This window comes from Panicum virgatum, chromosome 3K (assembly GCF_016808335.1).
Source record: "Panicum virgatum strain AP13 chromosome 3K, P.virgatum_v5, whole genome shotgun sequence".
NCBI classification, from domain to species: domain Eukaryota; kingdom Viridiplantae; phylum Streptophyta; class Magnoliopsida; order Poales; family Poaceae; genus Panicum; species Panicum virgatum.
In genome coordinates, this window is record NC_053138.1 from 7,931,081 (window position 1) to 7,952,913 (window position 21,833).

The 21,833-nt window shown below is 47.6% G+C and overlaps 1 protein-coding gene across 1 annotated transcript; it reads left to right on the forward strand.

Moving 5' to 3' along the window:
- On the forward strand, positions 1-4,751 carry LOC120700555 (G-type lectin S-receptor-like serine/threonine-protein kinase At2g19130). The gene is made up of 5 exons (XM_039984806.1): positions 1-138; positions 172-427; positions 1,261-2,184; positions 4,081-4,233; positions 4,324-4,751. Exons 1-5 carry the CDS (start codon positions 82-84, stop codon positions 4,749-4,751), a joined length of 1,818 nt encoding a protein of 605 aa, XP_039840740.1. The 5' UTR covers positions 1-81.
- Positions 4,752-21,833: the final 17,082 nt, after the last annotated feature.

Here is a 21,833-nt window from a genome sequence, read left to right on the forward strand (position 1 = left end):
CCGATTTCGCCTCTACTAGGCTCCGACGCCGACGAGATCGCGCGGAGACGGGCGCTGCTCGCCAGGAAGTACGACAGGGACATGGTGGAGCCCGGGGTGTTCCAGAGCGCGTACGGCAAGCTATACCTGGTGTCCCAGGAGCTCGTGGCGCGGATGGACATGGCGTGGAAGGAGGACAGGTGGCTGCTGTCACAGCTGCTCGACGGGATGAAGTCCCCGGCGGCGCCGAAGCCTCTGACCAAGAGCGAGCAGCGGCTCGCCGACGTCCTGGCCGCGCCGCGGGGGAAGCTGCACCCGGCGTCCGTCCTGCTCGGGGGCGGCGACTACAGCGTGCGGCGGCGCCTCGGCGGCCACCTCAAGGAGGCGCAGTGGATGGGGGAGACCGTCGCGGTGAAGCATTTCGTCGGGGACGCCGAGGCAAGGGGGGGTGCCAGAGCCCAGTTTCGCCTCTATGAGGCTCCGCCACTGCATGTACCATGTGCATCATCTCGCTCCACATGTATTGGGCCTTGGTCGAGCCAGGAGACATCAGCTCCACCTGCAGGCTGCAGCTTGGGGGGGGGGGGGGGGGGGGGGAGCCTCGTGATTGAACATGGCTGGCAGCCCTGCCTGGTCAAGTTGAGAGAGACAGAATATCTAGAGTGGCTAAGCCCAAGTATATTTTTCCCTTCAAGACTCCCTTTGATCTAAAATTTAAGGCAGCTTTTATGGTTCAGCCTGGTCAAACTTTAATGGATGTGTGATCAATTATAATTTATTAAAAAAACATGTAGATTTGGAACATAAAGTTTTTTTTGTTATATTCATCTAGAAAATTAGTTTCATAACATATAATCTTTATATTTGAAAAGGCATTTCCATATAAATTGGTAACCAAAGCATAGCTTTGTAGATCAGGTCAATGCCTATTTTCTGTTAAGGAGCATATATATACCTCGTGGCCTGGTTGGTGCTGATCGACGCCCCAAAAGAAAAAAGGTAGTACAGAGAATGCAGGCAGGTGGACCTGCCTGCCGGGTCGTTACTGATTCTTCGGCGTTAGCTGAGCATGCATCCTGCATGCCGTTGAAGCTGCATTACATTGGATGCATCCACTTTCTATATATCCACTTCTTCTCAGAATAGCAGCCCATAAATGATAGATCCATCGTCAGTCACCACTCAGCTTTTCTTCGGACATGCCAACCCTGTACATATTACTCGGAGGGCTTCTTCTTTTCTCTTCCTTGCACACGACCAGTTTCGCCGCAACTGCGAAAGGTGATACTCTTGCAGCAGGTGAAGCCCTTGCTGCTAGTGACAAGCTCATATCAAGAAATGGCAAGTTTGCGCTGGGCTTCTTCCAGTTCCAGCAGGGCCCTGGTACCACCAGTAAGTCTCCCAACACCACCAACACCTCCTCCTCCCTCGGCTGGTACCTCGGCATATGGTTCAACAAAATACCAGATTTTACCACTGTCTGGGTAGCTAATAGGGAAAAGCACATCACTGACCGTGAGCTCAAACTAGCACAGCTCAAAATTTCAAGAGATGGCAATCTCGTCATCATGTTAAGCAAGGCCAGTACTGAATCCATAATCTGGTCCACAACTGGCATTATTTTCAATAGCACAAACAATACCAGTGCCGTTCTCATGAATAATGGAAACCTTGCCCTCATACCAGAAAACTCGTCTAATGAAGTACCGCTGTGGCAGAGCTTTGACTACCCAACGGATGTCGGGCTACCTGGTGCAAAGATAGGCCGAAATAAGGTCACTGGATTTAACCATCAGTTCATCTCAAAGAAAAGCCTGATTGATCCAGGTCTCAGCTCATACTCCGTCCAGATAGACACCAACGGGGTGTTGCTCCTCAGAAGTTGGATGCCCCCTTTTGTCGTGTACTGGTCTTGGCCATCTGGAAAATTAGCAGAACTTGTATCAGCCCTGAATGCTCTGCTAGACATGGATCCAAGGACCAAAGGTTTACTTAAGCCCACATATGTCGATAACGACAAAGAGGTGTACTTCACATACACCTTAGTGGATGAATCAACTTCTGTATTCGTTCCAATAGACATCACTGGTCAGCTTAAACTGAAAGTTTGGTCACAAGCCACAGAGTCTTGGCAGAACATATATGCCCAGCCTTCTGATTTCTGCACAACATATGCCGTCTGTGGACCTTTCACGTTCTGCAATGGCAATTCGAGTCCATTCTGTAGCTGTATGGAGAGCTTCTACCAAAAGTCACCTCAGGATTGGGAGCTTGATGATCGGACAGGAGGGTGTGCCAGAAATACTGCCCTAGACTGCATCACTAACAACAAAAGCACAACAAGTTCCACAGATGTGTTCCAACCTGTAGCTCGCGTTGCGTTGCCCTATGATCCCCGGAGGTTAGAAGATGCTACCACACAAAGCAGCTGCGCAAAAGCTTGTCTTAACGACTGCTCCTGCACTGCCTATGCCTATAACAATAGTATATGCTCTGTGTGGCATGGGGAATTGCTTAATGTAAATCAGGATGATGGCAATGCTATTACTTCTCAAGACGTTCTTTACATTCGCCTTGCTGCAAGAGATTTGCAAAGCTTTACAAAAAACAACAAAAGAATACCAAGAGTTGTTGTTGTAGCATGCTCAGCTAGTTTGGGGATCCTAATGATGCTCCTGCTGCTGTTGATGATATGGAGGAACATATTTAAGTTGTGTGGTGTGCCGTTTCATGGAATTCAAGGTATTTCAGGTGGAATTGTAGCTTTTAGATACACTGATTTATGCCATGTGTCGGTACCCTGTAGCAGGGATACCCACTCCTACTGCAGCAAGGCAGGACTCGCGTAGTCATTCGTAACTACGCCATAAGGGGCGGAGCAGCCGGGCCCCACGGATCAGGCTCTTATCTCACCGGGCCAACGGCCCCGGACCCGCTCCCCGCTCTGGGACGGGTCCGGTGACGCCACATGTCCCTGAGGAGGGGAAACTCCGCGCCAACAGCCGAGGGCTCGGACCCCCCATAGGGGTCCGGGACCTCCCCGCGTCCGTCCGGACCCCTCACGCGCATAGAACCAATATACCGCCGGGGCAAGGTCCGGGGGCGCCACGTGTCCCGCAGATGCAGGCGCGAGTTTTCCGCTGGAAGACTCGCCCACCCACCGCATTCAATGCGGGTGGTTGAGGCGTGCTCTGCCGCCGCGGCACGCGGGGCAGCCTTTGTCAGGTCTCACTGTAGACCGCATATTACCGAGGTACACAGTGCAGCTGCCTGCGCCGCATCCGCGCAGAGCCCGTCTGCCGCATTGAATGGATACGACGGCTCGGCAGGTTTTCATCATACCGCCTACGCCGCAAGCTACACGGCCGTTCAGCTACGCTGCAGGCAACGCCGCAAGCTACACCCTGGCGCCGTTTCGACAAGACAAGGCATTGATATGCTGGATGGAGGATTCCCACGGGCAGAGCAAGGAAATCCAGGAATAAGATCTCCGTCGTCTGCTACGCCATAATGTCTGTACAGTATGCTATTTTATACTACATTGTTGGGCCCACCTGTCGGGGACTCAACGGCCATGTACGCGTCTCCCTTGAGATATAAAAGGGAGGCATTCGCTGCACACTGGAGGCTCTCTCTAGACTCAGCTGGAGACAGACACACAAGCTCGGTTTCACTCCGAGCAACCCTGTTCTCAACCTCTTGAGAGCACAAGCAATACAACACACAGTGGACGTAGGGTATTACGCTCCGGCGGCCCGAACCACTCTAAACCTGCTGTGTTCATCGTGTTCTTATACCGAGATTGAGCTAATCCTAGCTAACCCCCCGAGTACTCACCCTCTGGGTTTAGGCGGGTGCCCTACGCCACCCGGCTGTGTGTTTGCACACCATGATACCATGCTACTAAAAATTTCTCCGAGAGGCTTGGAGGTGGTGGTTTCGGTTCTGTATTCAAGGGAGTGTTAAGTGACTCAACTACTATAGCAGTGAAAAGGCTTGATGGTGCCCGCCAAGGAGAGAAGCATTTCAGGGCTGAGGTGAGCTCAATCGGATTGATCCAACATATCAACCTAGTTAAATTGATTGGTTTCTGTTGTGGAGGTGATAAGAGACTACTTGAGTATGAACACATGCCAAATGGGTCTCTTGATGGCCATTTATTTCAGAGCAATGCTCCTGTCCTTAGTTGGAGCACCAGATATCAAATAGCCATAGGAGTTGCTAGAGGATTGCTCTATTTGCATAGGAGTTGCCGCGAATGCATCATACACTGTGATATTAAGCAAGAAAACATACTTCTGGATGCATCATTTGTTCCTAAAATTGCAGACTTCGGGATGGCAGGGTTCATAGGAAGGGATTACAGCCGAGTTCTAACTACATTCAGAGGCACTGCAGGCTATCTTGCCCCTGAGTGGCTTAGCGGTGTTGCTATTACACCAAAAGTTGATGTCTATAGCTTTGGTATGGTACTGCAAGAAATCATATCAGGAAGGAGGAACTCACCAGAAGTGCACAGTAGTAACGGTTATCATGGTACTTATTTCCCCGTGCAAGCCATCAGCAAGCTTCATGAGGGAGACCTGCAGACCTTGATGGACCCAAAGTTACAAGGTGATTTCAATTTGCATGAGGCTGAAAGGGTTTGCAGAGTTGCATGTTGGTGCATCCATGAGAATGAGTTTGATCGGCCGGAAATGGTTGAAGTGGTTCGAGCTCTTGAGGGTCTCCAGGAGTTTGATATACCCCAATGCCAAGACTACTTGCTGTAACACCCATATTTTCAAATTAGGAGCCTAAATAAATTCAATTAGATTTGTTATAGGTTCGATAAGGTTTTATTTAATTTTTCTTGATTCTAGAGCATTTATCGGGAATTAAATAGAATACTTAGTCATCAAATAAATATAAGGAAAATAGGTTGTGTTGCATTTTCATGCTGCCTTTGCATATTATTTTGTTTGTTGTTCAGTTTGAATTTGAATCTTTGAATTCGAATTTAAATTGAAAGTGTTTGAATCGTGTTAGAAAATGGAAAACCCCCTTTTCTTTTTCCTATCCCGCTTTCAGCCCAGTAGGCCCAACTCTTTCCCTCTCCCCCGTTTTTCTTTTTCTTTCAGCTCGGCAGAAACCCGTCCGCACCGGCCCATCTCGCGGCCCAGCCCGCTCCAGCTTTCCACTCCCATTCCCTCTCTGACGCGGGGGACCCGCCCGTCATCCCCGAGCTCGGGACGGGCCGGGACTCCCCCCGAGTCCGAGCGCCACTCGCGCCCCCGCGGCTTCGTGGCCCGCACGCCAAGGCCCGCGCCCGAGCCTATAAAAGCAGCACCCCGCGCCCCCTGGAACCCTAAACCCGAAGCTGCAACTTTCGCCCTCGCAAAACCCTAGCCGCAGCTGCCGCCATTGTTGAAGCTTCTCGGAGCTTCCTGTCGCCGCCGTTCCAGCTGCTTCCTGTCGACCTTGAACTTTCCAGGGGCTTCGCGTCGAGGTAGTGAAGCAGCGGATCTCTTTTTCCCTCTCTCTCTCTATCGCTCTGTTTCGTCGGGAGTTGCTCGCCGGAGCTTTGCTCCACCGCGTCGCCGCCGTGCGCCTTGCTCCGCCTGCCTAGGCCCCACCCGAAACCCTAGATCGAGTTCGCCTTGCCGCGCGCATGCTCCCAGTGCCAGCCGTGCTCGAAATCGAGCACCGGACGGCCGTTTCGGCCAAGTCCGAAGATGCGCCGCCGCAACAGCTTCGCCGCCAGCGCCGCCGCTCAGCCCCAACCCGCGGTGACCGTCGGATCTAAATCAAACGGCGCAGATTAGATCAGATCCAAGTCAACCTAGTCAGAAAATGGTCAACTGTGGTTTTTTTTGCAAATAAACCCCTCTGTTTTATTAAAATTAACCCGCCATCCACTACTGTTGAAAAGTATTTACAAAACAGCCCCTGTTTTTATGTTTTAGCCCCTGCGTATAAGGTTTAATTATGATCTAGCCCTTAAAACTTGTTTTAGCCATAACTTTCTCGTTTTAGATCCGTTTTTTATGATTCTTGCGCTCACGCGATCGTTGCAACGAGTAGAATAGTTTAGTAATCTTGTTTTGTTCTGTTTATATTGTTTGGTGTACTGTTTCTTATTGTTTGCACTTGGTTGCTTGTATGTGCGTGTGCAATGCGATAGACGATCCGCAGTTCGAGGAGCAGCAGCAAGATCAAGACTTCGGAGCACCGGACCAGCAGCAGTTTGAGGAAGGTAAGTGGACCCTTGATCATGTTTTGACCCATGAAATCACCAAATCTATCACATCTACTTTTATGTACATGCATGTGTCTATAATATGACGGGAACCGAATTAAGGATATGCCTAGTATTGTTTACCTTATTCCTTGATCAACTTGGGTTTATTTTTCATGTTGGGTAGCTATACTAGTCGCTTTACCTTGGTTATGGGTGGAAAATATACAAATGCTATACTTGTTTACTTCATGTTCATGATGGTTTAATGTTGTTAATCAAGATCATATGTGTTAATTGGAACATGGAGAACCACCCAGAAAAACAGTGCAACCACAATACTATATGGCTCTGGTCTTGGCTAACTAACTAGATGATCTATATGTTGTGCTGGGGCGTTTGATTGGTGGATTTTTCGGGTTATCGTGCTTTGAGGAGCGGGTGAAGGAAGCTTCGTCTTCTGAGGCACCGCAGAAAAAGGGACCAGTGCGTACATATAGTGATTCTTTGGAAAAGCCTCGTAGTGAATCCCTAGCCACTCACCAAAGGAAGTGTTTAAGGGCTTTGCAAACCCGGGCGACATGGGAAACACGAGTTGTGGGTAAAGTGTACAACCTCTGCAGAGTGTAAAACTAACCGGTTAGCCGTGCTCACGGTCAAGAGCGGCTTGGACCCTCACATGATAATTGAACTTGAAGTTGATCTAAATCGATGCTCTAATTTATGGTTAATTATTGTTTATCTTTATATATGCTTATCTTGTGGGTTTAATGGTATATACTTATATCTTGATAATGCTTGCTAATAAAATATGATCAACTAAAATTGTTGAGTGCAGTTAAACCGTGTCAGCTATTACTTGAATTAGCCTTGCATATATTATAGTTATTTCCCTACCACTTGTTGAGTACCAACCATAAGTGTACTCACCCTTGCATACTTGCTGCTCAGACCATAATAACAACTGTCCGGAGTTTCCAGAAGACTTCGAGGATTTCTAGGCATATGTCTCCCAGTCATCTGCCTGTGCTGAAGAAGATTCCGCTGCTACTCTGTAGACATTTATTTATTTGCTTAAGATATTCGGTTATGTAATAAAGTCTTTAATACTCTCTTTACGCTTGCACTCGTTGTGATATTCACTTTATGGTCAATCATATGTGTGTAAACTGATCCTGGCGCACATATGAGATGCATTCGGTTTGCCTTCATAAACCGGGTGTGACAGAAGTGGTATCAGAGCAGTGTTGACTGTAGGACGTTAGCCTAGATAGAAATGGTCGAAAAATTAAGGTCTATCTTGCTTAGTAGCCATGCTCTTTCATGCTTATTTGCTTAATCCTTATTGATAGCTTTTATCTCATCCTTGATCGTATACTTGTCATTTCTTTCAAGTATGTTCTAAAACCTTTCCATCCTATACTTCAGATGGCCAGAACCAAGCGGACTGCACGCAAGAGCACTGGAGGTCGTGTCTTCGCCCGTCATACCGTTGCTGCACCCGCTGAGCCAGTACCCGCCCCAGCGCCTGCTCCAGTGCCAGCTCAGCCGGAGGAAGAGGTTGAGGAAGTGCCCGGGAGGGATTACTTCTTCGACGAAGACCAAGAAGGCAACATCCGGGAAATCGATGCGGATGGAAACATACAACCATCTCTACCGTCGCCAACGCCAGCACCCGATCTAGGCCCACCACTGGCCTATATCGAAGCTCAGGTTCCAGCGGCCGCCGTCGCTAGAGGAGGACAAGAGGAGGACAATGGTGACATCCAGTATGATGGCTACTATGGAGGAGGCATGTGGGAAGGCTCTGATGCAGAGGAGGAGCCCCTGGAGATGTCGGAGGATGAAGCCCCAGCACCACCACCTGCACCTCTTGCTCCAGCAGCTTCAGCACCTGCACCCGCTGGAGGAGACCCGGAAGACCCAGAGAATCCAGAGGACCCGGACGACGAGGATGATAAAGAAGATGATCAGGATGACGACCCGCCAGAAGAAAGGGCACCGTACTACATCTAAACCTCATTCCACGAGGAGGGTCACTTCCCCCTGCTGCTTCAGGACGTGCTGAACGAGCTTCACAACCCCGTGGCTCCCATGTACGAGACATGGCACTATGAAGACCTTGCGCTCGGTGACTACTACGTCACTCGGGTCCACATAAGGGTGGATAATGGGCCCCGAGGCATGATGATAGTCTCCGCACACGACTCCTCCACACCCATGGTGACCTATCGTGCCGCAGTCAGCCATTCCGCCAGGAGGGCTCTCTGGTCCCTCAATCACACCAACCGCAGAGACTTGGAGGACACAGACTATCAGCACCTTCCTCGCCGTGCTCGTGGGACAGAGTATATGGAGTTGACACTTGGAGGGGACGAGGAGAGCCGCGTCAATGTCACAGTGCGGGCTCTCGCCGGAGTTGACACGGACCTAAGGAGCATCGTCAACCAGCTGGACGACACCCAAGACTGTCTGAGAGAAGCTCACCACAGGATTCGCCAGCTAGAGGCCCAGCTTGCAGGAGAGGCGCCTCCACCGGTTCCAAAGGAGGAGCCTCCACTTCCCGCCTTGACACCCCCACGCAAGAGGCTTCGTTTCAGCGACCGTGGCTACCAGAACCGTTTCTATTAGATGATAGGCTTAAGAGTTTAGGTTGAGTCTTGTAAAGAGTCTTTTTGTAATCGCTAGTTCGTGAGCATTTGTTTAAGTGTGTTAGTTAATCAGTGTGTTTCAATGCTTGGTTTTGTGAACACTTGTGAGTTGGCTTTTTGTAATGATTGCGGTGTAATTATGGAGTGATGACCATGATTGCATCAAGTTTTTAATAAAGTTAGCTAGTTAGTAAAGCTTGGGGTTATCTATTTTATTTTATATTGTCTCTATCTCATCCTTGCACCTATATTTTACCATGATTATTTCATGAGTCTTACTTGTCTAACCGGTCAGATGGTGAACACCAGGTCCGGATCAGGAGTTGATTAGCCACCAGTGCAGCGTCAGAGAAGAGGCAACAACCAGCAACCCAACAACATGAGTGGAGGCAGCAACCAGAACAATGGGCCACCGCCACCACCACCAGCAGGGATGGAGCAGTTCCTTGCTGCGCAGACACAGCTGTTGACTCAAATGGCCAACGCCATGGCCAATCTACAAGCTCAAGCGAACCAAGCTCCAGTACCACAGCCGCCACAGAGGGATCGCCACCGTGACTTCATGAGTCACAGACCTCCTACTTTCTCCCACTCACCAGATCCTCTTCACGCCGATGACTGGCTCAAGACCATTGAGAAAATGCTGAACATAGTTCAGTGTTCAGACAGGGAGAAAGTACTGTATGCCTCAGGTAGATTGGAAGGAACTGTAGCAGATTGGTGGGATGCTTATACCGCCGCCCATGCTGATCAAGACACCATCACCTGGGAAGAGTTCAGGACTCAATTCAGGGAGCACCACATACCTGAGGGTTTGATGAAGCTAAAGAGGCAGGAATTCCTAGCTCTGAAGCAAGGGGGAATGTCCGTAAGTGAGTATCGGGACAAGTTCATCCAGCTGTCCCGCTATGCCCCCGCATACGTGGCCACATATGGGCAGAAGCAAGACTACTTCAGGCTAGGGTTGGTTGCACCCATCAGATATCAATTGTTGGTGCACAGGTTTGATAGCTTCCAGAAATTGGTGGACAATGTCATCTCCGTGGAGAATGCTCGCAAGGAGATGGGCGAGCAGAAGCGGAAGTTCGAGTCACAAGGCCAGTCTAGCAACTCGCGCCCGCGCTTTGGACCCCCAGAAGGAAACCAGATTCGCCTAGGAGGACAGAATGCCAACTTTGGGCAGAATCAGTATCAGTACCCGCGCCAAGTTCAGCAGAATCAACAGAATCAGCAGTTAGCGCAACGCTTCAACCCCCAGCAGAACCGTCAGAACACTCCTGCCGGCCCGTGAGGAACAACAACACAGCCCCTACTGGGCCCACCGTGTGTTTCAAGTGTGGTGGACATGGTCACTATGCGAACCGTTGCACCAATCCTCCTCAGAACACTCCTGCTCAGAACAACGCCAGCGGACAGAGGCAGACTCCGCAGCAGCAGCCCAGGAACAACAATCAGACCCCGCAGAGCAACAAAGGACAGCAGAACTACGTCCATGACAGGGTCAACCACGTGGCTGCAGACACCGCTCAGGATGCTCAGGACGCTGTGCTCGGTATGTTCTTAGTCAACTCAGCCCCTGCATCAGTTTTATTCGATTCTGGAGCATCGTATACTTTTATATCTACTCAATACATGGCCAAGTACTCCATACCGCTTTGCACCATGCCTAGAGCTATGCTAGTAAACTCACCGGGGGAAACATGAGAGCTGTGTACCAGTGCCACGGAATTAAAATTCAGATTATGGGTAGAGAGTTTGATGCAAGACCTATAGTTCTGGATTCGGATGGAATTGATGTTATCCTTGGGATGGACTGGTTAACCAAGCATGATGCTGTCATCCAATGTGCCAAGAGATCAGTGCTCCTTACCAGCCCAGCAGGTGAGAGGTTTGAGTTTGTTGCAACCTCTCCAACACCAGCAGATTGTACGATGAATCAGATGAAGGCTGCGCTGATAGAGGACATCAGGATAGCATGCGAGTACTCAGATGTGTTCCCCGATGACTTGCCAGGTATGCCACCTGAACGTGACATTGAGTTCATCATAGATCTTTTACCTGGTACTGCACCTATTGCTAAGAGACCATATAGGATGTCCGCTGGTGAACTAGAAGAACTTAAGAAACAATTAAAGGAATTGTTAGATAAGAGATTTATTCGTGCTAGTTCATTACCATGGGGAGCCCTAGTGATCTTTGTGGAAAAGAAGGATGGTACACAGAGGATGTGTGTAGACTACAAGTCATTAAATGAAGTTACTATCAAGAACAAGTATACATTGCCTCGTATAGAAGATTTGTTTGATCAGCTGAGAGGAGCCAAGGTATTCTCCAAGATCGATCTGAGGTCAGGGTATCACTAGTTGAGGATACGACCGTCGGATATTCCCAAGACCGCTTTCACTACCAGATATGGGTTGTATGAATATACGGTTATGTCATTCGGGTTGACCAATGCACCAGCTTACTTTATGTACTTGATGAATAAGGTGTTTATGGAGTATCTCGACAAGTTCGTAGTGGTGTTCATTGATGATATATTGGTGTACTCCAAGAATGAGGAAGAACATGAGGAACATTTGAGGCTTGTTTTGCAGAAGCTCAGGGAGAACCAGTTGTATGCCAAGTTCAGCAAATGTGAATTCTGGTTGAATGAGGTTTCATTTCTTGGTCATGTCATCACAGATGGAGGAATTGCAGTTGATCCCAGCAAGGTCAGAGATGTGTTGAAGTGGGAACCACCTCAGACAGTGTCAGAAATCTGGAGTTTCTTAGGACTCGCAGGCTACTACAGAAGATTTATAGAAGGCTTCTCCAAGATAGTGAAACCCCTTACTTCACTACTGGAGAAAGGAAAAGAGTTTGTATGGTCAGATGAGTGCCAAGCCAGCTTTGAGGAATTGAGGAGACGATTGACCACAACACATGTGTTATCTATGCCGGGTATCCACAAGAGCTTTGATATATATTGTGATGCATCCCGGCAAGGACTAGGTTGTGTGCTGATGCAAGAGGGACATGTGATTGTTTATGCGTCTCGTCAGTTGAGGAAGCATGAGCAGAATTACCCCACTCACGACTTGGAATTAGCAGCCATGGTACATGCTTTAAAGATATAGAGGCATTATTTGTTGGGACACAGGTGTCAGATCTACATAGATCACAAGAGTCTGAAGTACATATTCACCCAGAATGATCTCAACCTGAGACAGAGAAGATGGTTAGAGCTCATAAAGGATTATGACCTGGAGATACACTACCATCCAGGGAAAGCTAATGTGGTTGCAGATGCTTTGAGCTGCAAGAGCCATGTAAATGCAATGAGAGTTAGGCAGATGCCTCAAGAATTGTGTTGGGAGTTTGAGAAACTCAACCTTGGTTTTGTTGGTCACACTGAGGGAATCACTATAGAAGTCGAGCCGACTCTTGAGCAAGAGATACGGAAGGGTCAGCTTGAGGATGATAAGATCAAGGAGATCAAGGAGCTGATAAAAAGAGGCAAGACACCTGATTTTACTGAGGATGAACATGGAACTGTGTGGTTCAAAAAGAGGATATGTGTGCCAGAGGTGGATCATCTGCGAGAGAAGATTCTAATGGAAGCCCATGATTCAGCCTATTCGATTCACCCAGGCAGCACCAAGATGTACCAGGATTTGAAAGGAAGGTATTGGCGGTATGGCATGAAGCGTGATGTTGCGGCTCACGTGGCCATATGTGATGTGTGTTAGAGAGTCAAGGCAGAACATTAGAGACCAGCCGGTTTGTTGAAACCGTTGAAAATACCAGAATGGAAATGGGAAGAAATTGGTATGGATTTTATTGTGGGGTTACCACGTACAAAGGATGGCTATGATTCTATATGGGTTATTGTGGATAGGTTGACAAAGGTAGCTCACTTCATTCTAGTGAAGACTACTTACTCGGGAGCCAAACTGGCAGAGCTATATATATCCAGGATTGTCTGTCTACATGGGGTACCTAAGAAGATTGTGTCCGATAGAGGTACTCAGTTCACGTCTCGATTTTGGCAGAAGTTGCATGAGTCGATGGATACGAAGCTGAACTTCAGCTCAGCTTATCACCCGCAGACAGATGGGCAGACAGAAAGGACCAATCAGGTGTTAGAGGATATGCTTCGAGCCTGCGCTCTAAAGCACGGATGCAGTTGGGATAAGAGCTTGCTGTATGCATAATTTTCATACAACAACAGTTACCATGCCAGTTTGAAGATGGCACCGTTTGAGGCATTATATGGAAGGAAGTGCAGGACTCCATTATATTGGAGTGAGACAGGAGAAAGCCAGTTGTTCGGCCCTGAGATCATAAAAGAGACCGAACGACAAGTGCAGGTTGTCAGGGAGAATCTGAAAGTGGCACAGTCGAGGCAGAAGAGCTATGCAGACACTCGACGTAGAGAGTTGATCTTTGAAGAAGGAGATTTTGTGTGTCTCAAAGTGTCACCTATCAGAGGTTTGCGCAGATTCAAGGTTAAGGGGAAGTTGTCACCTCGTTACATAGGACCATTCAAGATCTTGGCCCGGAAGGGTGAAGTAGCTTATGAGCTAGAGCTACCGGCCCTATTGTTCGATGTACACAATGTGTTCCATATATCGCAGTTAAAAAAAATGTTTGAGGGTGCTAGAGGAGGAGTTACCACTGGAGGAACTGAATGTGCAGGATGATCTGACTTATACCGAGTATCCAGTCAAAATTTTGGATACACTAGAGAGAATTACTCGGAGTAAGAGGATACGGATGTGTAAGGTTCAGTGGAGTCATCATGCAGAGGATGAGGCTACTTGGGAAAGAGAAGATGAGTTACAGGCAGAATTCCCTCAGCTCTTTGCTAGCCCAGTCGAATCTCGAGGACAAGATTCTTTTTAAGGGGGTAGGTTTGTAACACCCGTATTTTCAAATTAGGAGCCTAAATAAATTCAATTAGATTTGTTATAGGTTCGATAAGGTTTTATTTAATTTTTCTTGATTCTAGAGCATTTATCGGGAATTAAATAGAATACTTAGTCATAAAATAAATATAAGGAAAATAGGTTGTGTTGTATTTTCATGCTGCCTTTGCATCTTATTTTGTTTGTTGTTCAGTTTGAATTTGAATCTTTGAATTCGAATTTAAATTGAAAGTGTTTGAATCGTGTTAGAAAATGGAAAACCCCCTTTTCTTTTTCCTATCCCGCTTTCAGCCCAGTAGGCCCAACTCTTTCCCTCTCCCCCGTTTTTCTTTTTCTTTCAGCTCGGCAGAAACCCCTCCACACCGGCCAATCTCGCGGCCCAGCCCGCTCCAGCTTTCCACTCCCATTCCCTCTCTGACGCGGGGGACCCGCCCGTCATCCCCGAGCTCGGGACGGGCCGGGACTCCCCCCGAGTCCGAGCGCCACTCGCGCCCCCGCGGCTTCGTGGCCCGCACGCCAAGGCCCGCGCCCCGAGCCTATAAAAGCAGCACCCCGCGCCCCCTGGAACCCTAAACCCGAAGCCGCAACTTTCGCCCTCGCAAAACCCTAGCCGCAGCTGCCGCCATTGTTGAAGCTTCTCGGAGCTTCGCGTCGCCGCCGTTCCAGCGGCTTCCCGTCGACCTTGAGCTTTCCAGGGGCTTCAAGTCGAGGTAGTGAAGCAGCAAATCTCTTTTTCCCTCTCTCTCTCTAGCTCTGTTTCATCGGGAGTAGCTCACCGGAGCTTTGCTCCACCGCGTAGCCGCCGTGCGCCTTGCTCCGCCTGCCTAGGCCCCACCCGAAACCCTAGATCGAGTTCACCTTGCCGCGCGCATGCTCCCAGTGCCAGCCGCGCTCGAAATCGAGCACTGGACGGCCGTTTCGGCCAAGTCCGGCTATGCGCGGCCGCAGCAGCTTCGCCGCCGCCGCTCAGCCCCAACCCGCGGTGACCGTCGGATCTAAATCAAACGGCCGAGATTAGATCGGATCCAAGTCAACCTAGTCAAAAAACAGTCAACCGTGGTCTTTTTGCAAATAAACCCCTCTATTTTATCAAAATTAACCCGCTATCCACTGCTGTTGAAAAGTATTTACAAAACAGCCCCTGTTTTTATGTTTTAGCCCCTGCGTATAAGGTTTAATTACGATCTAGCCCTTAAAACTTGTTTTAGCCATAACTTTCTCGTTTTAGATCCGTTTTTGATGATTCTTGCGCTCACGCGATCGTTGCAACGAGTAGAATAGTTTAGTAATCTTGTTTTGTTCTGTTTATATTGTTTGGTGTACTGTTTCTTATTGTTTGCACTTGGTTGCTTGTATGTGCGTGTGCGATGCGATAGACGATCCGCAGTTCGAGGAGCAGCAGCAAGATCAAGACTTCGGAGGACTGGACCAGCAGCAGTTTGAGGAAGGCAAGTGGACCCTTGATCATGTTTTGACCCATGAAATCACCAAATCTATCACATCTACTTTTATGTACATGCATGTGTCTATAATATGATGGGAACCGAATTAAGGACATGCCTAGTATTGTTTACCTTATTCCTTGATCAACTTGGGTTTATTTTTCATGTTGGGTAGCTATGCTAGTCGCTTTTCCTTGGTTATGGGTGGATAATATACAAATGCTATACTTGTTTACTTCATGTTCATGATGGTTTAATGTTGTTAATCAAGATCATATGTGTTAATTGGAACATGGAGAACCACCCAGGAAAACGGTGCAACCACAATACTATATGGCTCTGGTCTTGGCTAAGTAACTAGATGATCTATATGTCGTGCTGGGGCGTTTGATTGGTGGATTTTTCGGGTTATCGTGCTTTGAGGAGCGGGTGAAGGAAGCTTCAGTCTTCTGAGGCACCGCAGAAAAAGGGACCAGTGCGTACATATAGTGATTCTTTGGAAAAGCCTCGTAGTGAATCCCTAGCCACTCACCAAAGGAAATGTTTAAGAGCTTTGCAAACCCGGGCGACATGGGAAACACGAGTTGTGGGTAAAGTGTACAACCTCTGCAGAGTGTAAAACTAACCGGTTAGCCGTGCTCACGGTCAAGAGCGGCTTGGACCCTCACATGATAATTGAACTTGAAGTTGATCTAAATCGATGCTCTAATTTATGATTAATTGTTGTTTATCTTTATATATGCTTATCTTGTGGGTTTAATAGTATATACTTATATCTAGATAATGCTTGCTAATAAAATATGATCAACTAAAATTGCTGAGTGCAGTTAAACCGTGTTAGCTATTCCTTGAATTATCCTTGCATATATTATAGTTATTTCCCTACTACTTGTTGAGTACCAACCATAAGTGTACTCCCCCTTGCATACTTGCTGCTCAGACCATAATAACAACTGTCCGGAGTTTCTAGAAGACTTCGAGGATTTCTAGGCGTATGTCTCCCAGTCATCTGCCTGTGCTGAAGAAGATTCCGCTGCTACCCTATAGACGTTTATTTATTTGCTTAAGATATTCAGTTATGTAATAAAGTCTTTAATACTCTCTTTACGTTTGCACTTGTTGTGATATTCACTTTATGGTCAATCATATGTGTGTAAACCGATCCTGGCGCACATATGAGATGCATTCGGTTTGTCTTCATAAACCGGGTGTGACACTTGCAGCTATAACACAATGCTCTGATGCGGCTTCATTGTAATAATTCATCAGTACTTCATAGTTGATGTAAAAAAAAAATTTGTTTCAGCAAGTTTGAAAGATGTAATGTGGATCTGTGCTATTTGTGTTTTAAAATTGTTTCAGCAAATTTGAAAGATGTAGGAGATGTGCTATTTGGGTTTTATGGTGCATTCGGTCTCCCTTTTGCCTATTGATCTTCTTATAATTGAGCTAAAATACAGCAAAACTGGATATATGTGCAGTATACTTTATTAATGGGAGGGTCGACATATAACCTTAAATTGAAGGAAAAATTAATGTCTGCCACTACTAATACTAACTGCTCACCTGAGATATGTCACTTCTTTGCAGGCATGTGTGCTGGCCGAGTTGTTCGACTATGTTATCTAGAGCAGGGCTTTCTGTTTGTTCAGCTCTGTTATCTAGGGCAGAGTTTCCTGGAGCAGGTGTTTTCAGAATGTCAAAGGGTGTGATTGGTTTCATAGCCAGCCAGCTTGGCCGACTCCAAAATAATGCCACAGCAAACCTGTCTCCGCCATGTTTCTTGGTTAGCATTCAGGTTGGTGTAGGAAGCAGGTGTTTGGTACCCTGCAGTCAAGGACGAAACTAGATTTAGCTAATGCAGGAACTGGTGTTTGACTCTCTCTCTATCAGTCGTTGTGGTCACCATGTATCCTCTTCTTTGCTTTGATTACTGACTGCAGAAATCAGGAGACGTGATACGCAGAATTGATTTGTTTCACAGGGCATCCCGCATCCCTAACCAAGATGTCTTTCAGTGAACCCTTTCCATCTAAAAAATTCTGTTTCAGTGAAATGAGCATGTGATCGGGTGCGATGTGATCTCCCAACTTAATTCTTCTTCGGAGCTCACGGCTGAAGATACGATTATACAGAGGTGAAAAATGTGCAGTTGATCAGGTGTGATCTGTGATTTGATCTTCCAAGGTGAGGGACTGTAAATTGTGTCGCGACGTAACTGGAACAGTGCAGTGACTACCAGTTGGTTTCGATTTGGCCGGCCGACATATCCTATAGGAGAAACCGAGAAAGAGTTGTTGCCCCCGGCCGAGGGCACGCCGCGGCCGCTGCCGGTCGCTCCGAGCCAACGAGGAGAGTTCACCGCGATGACGCCCGGCGCCACAGCCGAGGAGCAGAAGCCATCCCATCGCCTTCCGCGCCGTCAGTCGCCGGAGTCAAAGGTTCCTTTCAGGGCCTAGCTTCTCATGGGATCCTTTCGCGTTTCAGTTGGGCTTGCTGGGAGCTAGGCCCATTTGGGGCCTGGCTGGGCTGGCTGCTTTCTAGGCTGCAAAATTCGATTTCCATAGCCCATCCCGGTACGCCGAGCCTAGCTTCTCATGGGCCACCACGGGCGGTGCACAACACCGCGTGCACCTCCCCCTGGGCCCTGGCAGTGGCGGGCCAGAAGTTTTGCTTCTAGCCCGCCAGGCGGATTACAGCCCATAATGCTGCTGAACTCGCCAGCGGAGGAACTTAAGCCACACAAAATCTCACAGCTCATCTGGATCACAGGTTAATAGCAACACTATCCCAAATTATAATTTGTTTTAGATTTTCTAGATACAAAATTTTTTCTATGCATCTAGATGTACGCTATGTCTAGATACTAGCACAAACTATGTATCTAATCTAAAAATAGCTAAAATAAATTATAATTTGAGCCGGTGGAAGTAAATTGCTATTCGTATGCTGACGAGTTAAGCCGCGCAATCTCACAGCTCGTCTCGATTGCTGGCCAGCAGCACAACATGACAACGATAGTAATTAGCTCGACCAGCCACAGCTAATGCTTTCACTGACGACCAAATCTGCCATTGACAGCACAGCTTCGCACTGCACCCAGCAAATTAAGGCGATCCAGGCCCTATAAAAATAGAAGCACGGCAGCCACGGTACTGGAAGCACAAGCAGAGGAGGAGGAGAGCGGTAGTGCACTAGTAGATCACAGCAGCCAGTTGCTATGGCGGCCAACAAGAACGTCGCGCCGCCGGCGGCGACGCTGCTGGTGCTCCTTCCGCTGATGATGCTGATGTGCACGGCGTTGGCGGCGCGCCACTCGCAGGTGGGGGCAGTACGCCTGGCGACGGCGAGCGCAGGCGGCGACGACGACGATTCGCCGCTGAGGAAGGTCCCCAGGGGACCCGGCCACAGCCCGAACGACCCCTCGCCGCCACCGCCATCGGCGGCCCTCGTCACTGAGAAGCTCCCGCTGCTGATCGGCGAGGAGGTCGCGTCGGAGCATCCTGCAGGGTACATGAGACCACCGGCCAAAGACCCCATCGACGCACCGGAGCCGCCGGCGGAAGACTAGACAGCTTCCCGGCCGGTGCCGGATAGAATAAACAAGTGAATGTTGTATATATATAAGATAAGATTGTTCGAGAAAAGAAATGGAGATCGTGGAGTTATCGTATTCGTATCTTGAGGTGTTTCGGATGCATGCGCCACTGCCATTGTTTGGTCCTCCATGCTTCGTGCAGAAACTGCGTTTGTCGATTCACGGAAATAATTTGCTCCGCCTAAATAATGACTTAAATCTTGCAAATCCACAAGGCAAAAAAAAATTTGGAATTTGATTGGGCTTAGGCCATAAATAGTTTAAGATTCTTTTGGGCAGTTTCTAAGCATTTTCAGTTTTCTATCCCTCCGGATTATATTATTCTCACCTATACAGTCACGTTGTTATGATTTATAAAACTTAAACTAGTTTTTTTTCACTTATCATTGCATAGTGTAATCCATGTTGAGTGCTTCAGTAAGAATCGATCTTTTGCATTTTTAGGTGTCAAAAAAACAGAACCCATCCTAGTGGAACCTAGCCTAGTTCTTTATCCTAATATTTAGGATTTTTACTTCAAAATAATAGATGCAGATAGTTTTGTTTATACAATATCATTATAATTATTTTATCCTAAAAGTACAGACACAGATGACATCTATTTTTTTCTATTGTCATGTTCTCTGCTGTATTTTTTTAACATGACAAAGGAGACAAATGAATTATCTTATATAGAAAAATATAGTTAGGGTATTTATCGAAAGTAAATAAAATATTTAATATTTATTTTGACATGAATATTTCTTTTTTAATTTTTTATTAGCGATATAATTTTTTCTTGAGTGTTTTAGTTACAGTGCGTAATAAATTATCTCTAGAATTTTAAAAAACAATTAGTGTGTTTTCCATATATATGGCTAGAAGTGACAATAGACTTTATTTTCTTTGTCTTTCAATCACCCGTTGATATAGCCCCATATCAACTAATTATATTGGCTCCGTTCGTGTGACGGAACCGCCAAATTAAAACTCTAATTAAGCGTAATGGCCGTCATTTGAACACATCGGGCTTATTAGCTTAACAGCTTAATTTGGCGATCCTTTCTCAACCCACGGCCCGATCGAAACAACACCGGTAGTCCCACGCGAAGGTGGGCGCAGATGGTACAAGTATGGCATACTACTTGAAAATATAAACTCAATGAAGACGAAACAACAAGTTTTTCAAACTGAGTTCAAATACATAGATAATTTACAAAACTTTACAATAGATGTGACTGAAGTTCGAAAGTAAAAGATCCTACAGCTACTTTAGCTCCCTTCAGTTCTGATCCTACTCGACCGGTCGGACCGGTTCCACCGTCCGGTCGGACCGGTCGGCACTACCAGCCGACGCCACCTGTCAGACCGGTCCTACGGACCGGTCAGACCGGTCTACGCAAAACAGAGAGGCTGAACACTCAGCCCTCTAGTGTACAACCCGACAACGCCCTAACCGGAAGGGTCTCTCTCCTCGACCTGCCACCCCTCTGCATCCCGGCGGATGAACTTGACACAACAGGGGCAGAAGTCGACGTCCGGGTGTCCTGTAATAATAAATGTGGCAACAAACCCTGAGTATTCTAATACTCAGCAAGGCTTACCCGACCAGTGGGTATAACTTAGCCCACATAACTAGACATGCAAGGCTTTTGGCTGGTGGTTAATTTTGCAGAATAATACTAGAAGTAAGTCCTTATTTTTCCAAATTTTAGCTTCCGATTATATCAATAAATTTACTAACCATCTAGGATTTGCAAAGCTACAACAAGCAAGTGAGCAAACCATTAATTAAACAATATCAACCCTCATTACATCTCATCTCATTCTTATTCTATTTCCTTTCTACAATGTGACCAAGAGATCAAGGCTCTCATAACCGCGAGACACGGCGAATCGATCCGATTTAACCTTGCAAGGTGGACCTAACCAACACGGCACGCAAAAGCCCCGTCGGACCCCACGCACCAACCTTTCCCCTCCCCGCCTCGAACTACAGGAACCAGCCCAACGACATATGGTCAGCCGAGCTCAACGTGAGACCACCAAAAGTAAATATATTCATCCCAATTCTCCGCGACTTCTCGACTCGCCCCAAGAGTTGGGTGCGGGTTCCTGTACTTTCGAAACAAAGCAGTACTCGGCTTACCGGTTTCGACTACCTCCTACACCCGGCATGCGGCTAGTACAATTCAATCCCCGATCAGCACAGCCGACAACGGAACGGTCCTTATTCGACACAGATGGGGCTACACCTTCACCCATCCGGTCTCCCATCCCATACCTTCCATCTCGAATATAATAATTCATGAACTGTAATATAAAGACATCCTATATCTCGCGAGTGACAGAATTATCATTCGACTTCTATCGAGTCCTATTAAGCATAGCAGTGCTAACGACCTATTCATACTAGTATAAGGCCCAGGAAAACCTAGGGATCATGCAACTAAGGTTTCAAACAATTTCTAAACCTAATGCACAATTATTAAAGACATATATATGTGTCATAATTTGAAATAATAGGATGTGCACCGGGGCTTGCCTTGCGTCTGCTGCTCAGTACTAGGGTGAGATGGGTCTTGGGCCGACTCCTCGCGAACCTCCTGCGGTGGGGCTTGCCCCTGGGGCTCCTGTGGCTCCACAACCACCTCGTATACGACCTCCTCCGCCGCGGCTGCTACACGTATGCACATGCATATGACATGAGAAATGCATGCATGATTTTATAAAAATTACAAGTAATCAATACCCAAATAAATTTCCAACTAATTGTTTCCACAACTACCTATTTACCCCTGCTCAGCCCAGCTATACCGGTCAGACCGGTCCACCTGACCGGTCAGACCGGTCCCCCCTTAACCTGCCGTGATACCGGTCAGACCGGTCCCTCCGACCGGTCAGACCGGTCTCACCCAGACTAAAACCTAGGAACCTCGGCGCGGCGAAAATCGCCCACCAACTCCAAATACCTTCTAGGATCTCGTTCAGGGGTTCATGTGGATGCTTTGGACTAGAGGAAACCACCTAAAACCTTCTAGAATAAGAGATCGATCC

Excerpts from the sequence above, each read along its gene's own strand:
- LOC120700555 (XM_039984806.1), top strand. The coding sequence starts at position 82 with ATGGTGGAGCCCGGGGTGTTCCAGAGCGCGTACGGCAAGCTATACCTG. Across the intron at positions 428-1,260 it reads GGACGCCGAGGCAAGGGGGG|GTGATACTCTTGCAGCAGGT; the intron begins GTGCCAGAGCCC and ends CAACTGCGAAAG. Across the intron at positions 4,234-4,323 it reads CTATTTGCATAGGAGTTGCC|GGTTCATAGGAAGGGATTAC; the intron begins GCGAATGCATCA and ends TCGGGATGGCAG.